This window comes from Tupaia chinensis, unplaced genomic scaffold, assembly GCF_000334495.1.
Source record: "Tupaia chinensis unplaced genomic scaffold, TupChi_1.0 Scaffold000146_1, whole genome shotgun sequence".
NCBI lineage: Eukaryota > Metazoa > Chordata > Mammalia > Scandentia > Tupaiidae > Tupaia > Tupaia belangeri.
This window is the reverse complement of record NW_006159616.1, coordinates 7,807,169-7,813,112: the sequence shown is the minus strand read 5'-3', so window position 1 is coordinate 7,813,112 and position 5,944 is coordinate 7,807,169. Positions and strand designations below refer to the sequence as shown.

Here is a 5,944-nt window from a genome sequence, read left to right as displayed (position 1 = left end):
ATGCCTGCAGACGCAGCAGGAGAGGGGTGCATGAGGCGGGGCTGGGGGCTGGGGGCCGGGGCCCGGGAAGGGATGGTGGGCACCTCCTGTGGCCCCGCACCTCGCACTTGTGGATGACGGAGCCATAGGCCTTGGACTCAGTGCGGTCGCCGTAGGTGCCTGAGCGCAGGCTCCGGGCTTCGGGGCCAAGCTCCTGTCCGGAATCTGTGCCCGCCGACTCTTCGTTCTCTTCAGCAGCCTCTCCGTTTTCCAGCTGCAGCCCCTCCTCCTTAATCACGGCAGGCCCCACGCCCTCTGCCTCTCGCTCTTCTCCCTTCCTGGCAGGTTCCACCTCCATTTCTGCAAGGAGAAGGGCAGGCGCTGAAGCAGCTGGGAAACCAAGGGGCCTCCAAAAGGAAATGAGCTCAAAGCGCCTCGCAGGTCAGGCCTGGGTCTGTCTGTACACGGCCCTTCCCCTGTGTCAGCACCTAGCAGGGGCCTGGGCAAGTTGCAGGAGCACTGAGTGACCGGTCACAGCATGGGACAGGGTCTGTGTCCTGGGTGCTTGCTACCTGGGAGATGCAGGTGTGGGGCCTCTGTCAGCCGGGGCTGGGCACTGCCGGCCAGCATGCCCCTGAGATGGGGCAGCAGGACACACCTGCAAGATGCTCTGAGCTGAGAGAGGACAGGATGTGTCAGGACAGCATCTGTGCTGATGGAAATAAGGCCAGAGCGGACCAAGAAACAGATCTCAAGATTCAAGAACGAGGGACCAGCAGTTGGCGTAATGGCTGTGTTCCTGGACTCCCATATAGCCGACCGTAGTTCGAGTCCCAGACCCAGTGGCTTAAACTCATGCCAGGCGCATGTGCATGTGTGCCCAAGATCCCGAGAGGAAAATGGAGGAGAAGGGATTGCAGTGTGACCATCCCCCCTGGGGGGTGATTTCTCACTTTCTGTCTCTCTGTCTCTGTCTTTGGTGAGCACACCTGCCCTATAACAAAAACTTCTCCAAAAAAAAAAGATTCAAGAACAAGAAGAGACATTGGTCCATAAGATGAATGGAAAGGCAGCTGCGAGTGGGATCAGCTGGAGGAAGAGTACAAGGTCCAAGTGGGCCTCTGGGAGGACGCATGAGGGTCCAGGCCTGGCCGGGTGGACGGGGTACCTTGCTCTGAGCTCTCCGACAAGGCAGCCTCAGCTTCTGCAGCAGCCATGCCACTCGTGGGGTCCGGCTTGAGCTCCACAGGCAGTGGTTCCCGGGGGGCATCAGCCTTCTCCGTCTGCTCTGCTCCTGGGGTGGGAGGGGGTGCACCAGAGGCTGAATGGGGACCCTCTTTCCAGGGGCTGGACCACTGTGCTGGACCAGGCCCCTGGTGGTTACTGGCCAGGAGAGGAGGCCCAGCACATTCCAGCTCAGGCTGCAGGAGTCTCTGCTCTAGCTGGAACAGAACCCAGAACAAATAATGGTCTTTCTGGGTGAAGTGAGCTCAAGAAGTGCAGGCGCCCAGGCCACCTGCCTCCTGAGGCAGCGCCTCTCTAGTCCAGGCACAGGCTGCTGCCAGGCAGTGGGCCAGGCACTCTGACTTCCTGCAGCCACGCCGCCCCCCAGGGCAGGACCAAAAGGTCCTCAGCACCGTGACTCACCGCTGGCTGCACTCTCGGCCTGGCCACCTCGCTCCTCTTTGAGCTCCCTGCCTGGGCCCGTGGGTGTGCTGCTCCCCGCCTGATCCGGCCTGCTCAGCGTGGTAGTGGCAGTCTTCTCCTCTTTGGCTCTTTTGTCCCCTCCTGGAGAGGGAACAGGACAGACCTGCCATTTCCCATCAAGTGCCCACTGTGTGCAGGGCTGTGTGCCCAGAACTTGCTAGCTGTCTGGATCCTCCATGGGGCAACACCTAAGCAGTGGTCTGCTGGTGTGCTCATGCACCAAATCATGCACAGGGCACCTGCTCCATGCCCCCCGTTTCTATAGGACACTCAGGCTGCTCACGGAGAACGGCCTCGCATGGGCAGTAAGGAGGCTGGTCAGAGGTCAGTGCATGGGAGGAGAGACGCAGGCCCTCAGAGAGTGCACAGCAGGACTGCAGCCCACCGTGGTGCCTGGGGCTAGAAGGGCAGGGGAGTGGAAGGAAGGGCTCTGGGAAGAGTGCCGCGTGCAGGAGGGCTAGGCGCCGACCTGGCACAGTTCTCCCTCTTCTCTGGTGACAGGCAGGACAGACTTTCCTGTGGCTAGCCCTCACCAGCACCCCACAACAGAGGCAGGCCAGATGAGGAGACTGAGACCCAGAGAGCTGACCCAGAGTCCCAGGCAGAGCCCTCATCAAGGCAGGGGTCTCTGGCCACCTGCTCAGAAATAGCCTGCCAGTCATCTTACCTTCCACCGCTGAGGCCTCGGTATTGTCCCCAGGGCTGGCAGCAGGCTCAGCGAGTGACTTGAGGGTGTGGCAGGCTGTGATAATGTCCTGCATCTGGAGGAAGCTGGCCACGGCCAGGACATCGTCCACGTTCTCAGGGCTCAGACTCAGCTTGGCCGTGTACATAAACTCCAGCACCTGCCCCAGGCCTGCCGTGGACAGGACAGCCATCACAGACCCACCTCAGGGCCTGGCACCAGCAGTCTGCCCAGCTACGCCATGCAGTGGCAGGAAACAGTTGCAAAAGCTGCATGGCAAGCCTTCCTCTCCCCTTTGCCTGTGCTGGGCAAAAGAGGGCAACCCGGGCATTCTCAGCCACTAACAGCTTTGAGAAGAAGTGCACCCAGAAAACAGGGTATGTGCACGCACTGAGGACGGGGAGTGGGTGTCTGTCCGCACTGATGGGGGGTGGGCATCTGTCCACACTGAGGACAGGGGGTGGGCGTGGGCACCTGTCCGCACTGAGGACGGGGGTGGGCATCTGTCTGCATTGAGGACGGGGGACAGCTTTGAGAAGAAGTGCACCCAGAAAACAGGGTATGTGCACGCACTGAGGACGGGGAGTGGGTGTCTGTCCGCACTGATGGGGGGTGGGCATCTGTCCACACTGAGGACAGGGGGTGGGCGTGGGCACCTGTCCGCACTGAGGACGGGGGTGGGCATCTGTCTGCACTGAGGACGGGGGAGGGCGTCTGTCTGCACTGAGGACGGGGAATGGGTGTGGGCATCTGTCCACACTGAGGACGGGGGGTGGATGTCTGTCCGCACTGAGGACGGGGGGTGGGCGTCTGTCCACCCTGACTGGGGGTGAGCATCTGTCCACCCTGACTGGGGGTGGGCGTCTGTCCGCAATGAGGACGGGGTGTGGGCGCCTGTCCACACTGAGGACGGGGTGTGGGCTCCCTCCCTGCACTGAGGACAGGGTGTGGGCGTCTGTCAGCACTGAGGACGGGGGGTGGTGCCCGCCCTACACTGAGGACAGGGTGCAGGCACCTGCCTGGCCCACCCTCTACTGGCCACTGCACCTTACCACTGGAGGACATACCCACCCGACTGTGTCAGCACTGGCTTGTATGAGGGCTCTGCCACCCACCTGGTCCTCCAGGCCAGTCTCTTTGGGCCTCAGTTTCCACATATAAAAGGGGAGGACATCACCCTGCCTGACTTCACAGCACGCCCTGCCATTCAGGGTTGGGAGCCTAAATCCAGCACCAGCTCCTGCTCAATCCCAAGGCCGTCCTGGCGCTCCTTCCAGCCTGGCATCCCCGTCAGCGCTCCCCGCACTCCTGGTCCGGGCTGGGACAGGGCCTTTTGGACCGACTTGGCGTGGAAAGGGGCCGCTTTACTCTGTCCCTGTTTTGTGGTGGTCCCTAGAGCTTAGGAGCCCTTCCTGCCAGTCCCCCTCTTACCACTGCATTCCCAGTAGGAACGGGGACCGTACACACTCATGGCGGAGGCTGTGTGGGAGGACTGGCACAGCCCACACTGCAGCGGCTGCCCCAGGTGGGCGGCAGCTACGTGTCAGGCTCGGCATGGCACAGCGCCGGCCACAGCTTCCTGCCCTCGACTCGCTCAGTCTGGCCCTGTCCCCGGAGGGGTACCTGCCGCATTACTGATGTCCAGGTGCACCACGTCCTTCTGGTCCACGAAGAGCATCTTGAAGTACTCGCTGCAGGCCGCCAACACCGCTTTGTGGGCCTTAAAGTCCACACCGTCCACCACGAAGGTGCAGTCACACAAAAGCCCCAGCTGCCGCTGCTGGTTCAGCTGCTCCAGGACGTGCCGGCTGTGCTGGGGGAAATCCATGGCTGCAGAGAGGCAAAGGGCCTTCGTGTCACACAGGGACAGGACGCTAGCCAGTCTCAACAGCCACCCCTAACTCCTGGGGAGAGAGGTGGAGGAGCCACAGAACATGAAACCAGGTACAGGCATGTTGGCCACAGAAGGGCAATTACTCCAGAGACCTGCGGCAAGCCTGGACTTAAGTGGCTTCTAGGTTTACTGGCCAGGAAATGGTCCCAAACCAAAAAGCATCAAGAGATGGCCACAAAACAGCCACTTTTGTACCTCATCCAGTAATGACATTTAAAACGCTGGGGGCCAGCCCCTTAGTGCAGCAGTTAAGCCCAGTGCATTGGGAGCTGGATCCTACATGGCTGACAGCAGTTCAAATCCCAGCCTCAGAGGCTTGAAAAACATGCCAGGCACACATGTATGTGTGCGTGTGAGCCCAGTGTCTTGATGGGATGGAGAAAAGAAGGGAAAAGGACCGCAGTGTGGCCGTACTCCACTGGGGGATTCCTTCTCTTTCTTTTCTTTTCTTTTTTTTTTTTTTTTAGAGGTTTTTGCTATAGGGCGCATGCACTTGCCAGAAAGAGAGAGACAGAGAGACAGAAAGTGAGAAATCACCCCCCAGGGGGGATGGCCACACCACAATCCCTTCTCCTCCATTCTCCTCTCAGGATCTTGGGCACACACGCACACACGCCTGGCGTGAATTTAAGCCACCGGGTCTGGGACTCGAACCGCGGTCGACTACATGGGAGTCCAGTGACATAGCTATTACGCCAACTGCTGGTCCCTTCTCTTTCTTGTGAGTATGTGTACCCTTCGGGCAGGGGGGTGTTAAAAAAGAAAACAAGCGCCAGTTACCATCAGTACTTCCAAAAAGAAGACACGTTCAGTTTGTATTTCATAAAGAACAGAAGGCCTGGTACAGCCTTAGAACGAAGGATGAGTATTTCAGTCGGACACAGCTGGCTTTAAGAAAACCTTTATATTGTGTGTCTGTCTGTCTGTCTCATCCTGCCATGGAACGGGAGACAAGCAGGTGTTTCTTCACCGAGTTCAGTCCCTCTCCTGCCCCACAAACCCAGGCCCAGGGCCAGATGTCTCTCTCCCTGACTCATGGGCTCAAGGACCTATGTAAAGTCCTGGTGGGTGTCCCAAGAGAAACAGTGAACTCCAATCTTGATCCCAAGGGCTGCTTGCTTGGCCAAGTTTCTCTGCGAAGGGCCTCACTTAGTGCCTGGAAATTACTTGACTGTCTCAAGTGAAAATGCTCAGGAAAATTCCACCGTCTGGTGCCAACAACTCAGCCGCACCAACCCTAAGTATCTAAACCCCCCCCACCCCAGTCTCAAGATCAACAATTTTCCAGAGAAAAGGAGTAGACCCTCCTACCTAGAAAGAACCAATTTTGGAACATTTCAAAATAACCAACACCCACAGTCAGAAGCCACACGACAAATCCAACAGGGCAGGCTGCCACGCCCTGGTGAGGAACCTGAGGGGTGGCCGTGGGCTCCCTGCTCACTCCCCCGGAGCCGAGCTGGACCTCTGCTCTAAGCCTGGGTCTGTGCAGAGCAGCTCCGTGCTGCTTCTGGGCAGCTGACAGTGTCCCTCTTGGGATTGCTGCCCCAGATCTCCGCAGCCCCCCATCCCAGGCTCCTCTGCTGCTCCCTGTTACATCAGCCTCCTAAGGGTGAGTCACTCACTGGCTGCCACTCTGGAGACAGCCCGCAGACGCAGTGAACCTGTATGGCCGTCTG

General features: G+C 59.2%; 1 protein-coding gene across 1 annotated transcript in view; it reads right to left on the bottom strand.

Annotated features, from left to right (window-relative positions):
* Window positions 1-5,944, bottom strand: part of ZBTB17 (zinc finger and BTB domain containing 17) — a 33,795-nt gene that overhangs the window by 4,229 nt on the left and 23,622 nt on the right. Inside the window, 5 exon segments of the mRNA XM_006145256.3 lie at window positions 101-339; window positions 1,148-1,273; window positions 1,627-1,767; window positions 2,354-2,542; window positions 3,995-4,201. Coding sequence (XP_006145318.1) covers window positions 101-339; window positions 1,148-1,273; window positions 1,627-1,767; window positions 2,354-2,542; window positions 3,995-4,201 — 902 coding nt within the window.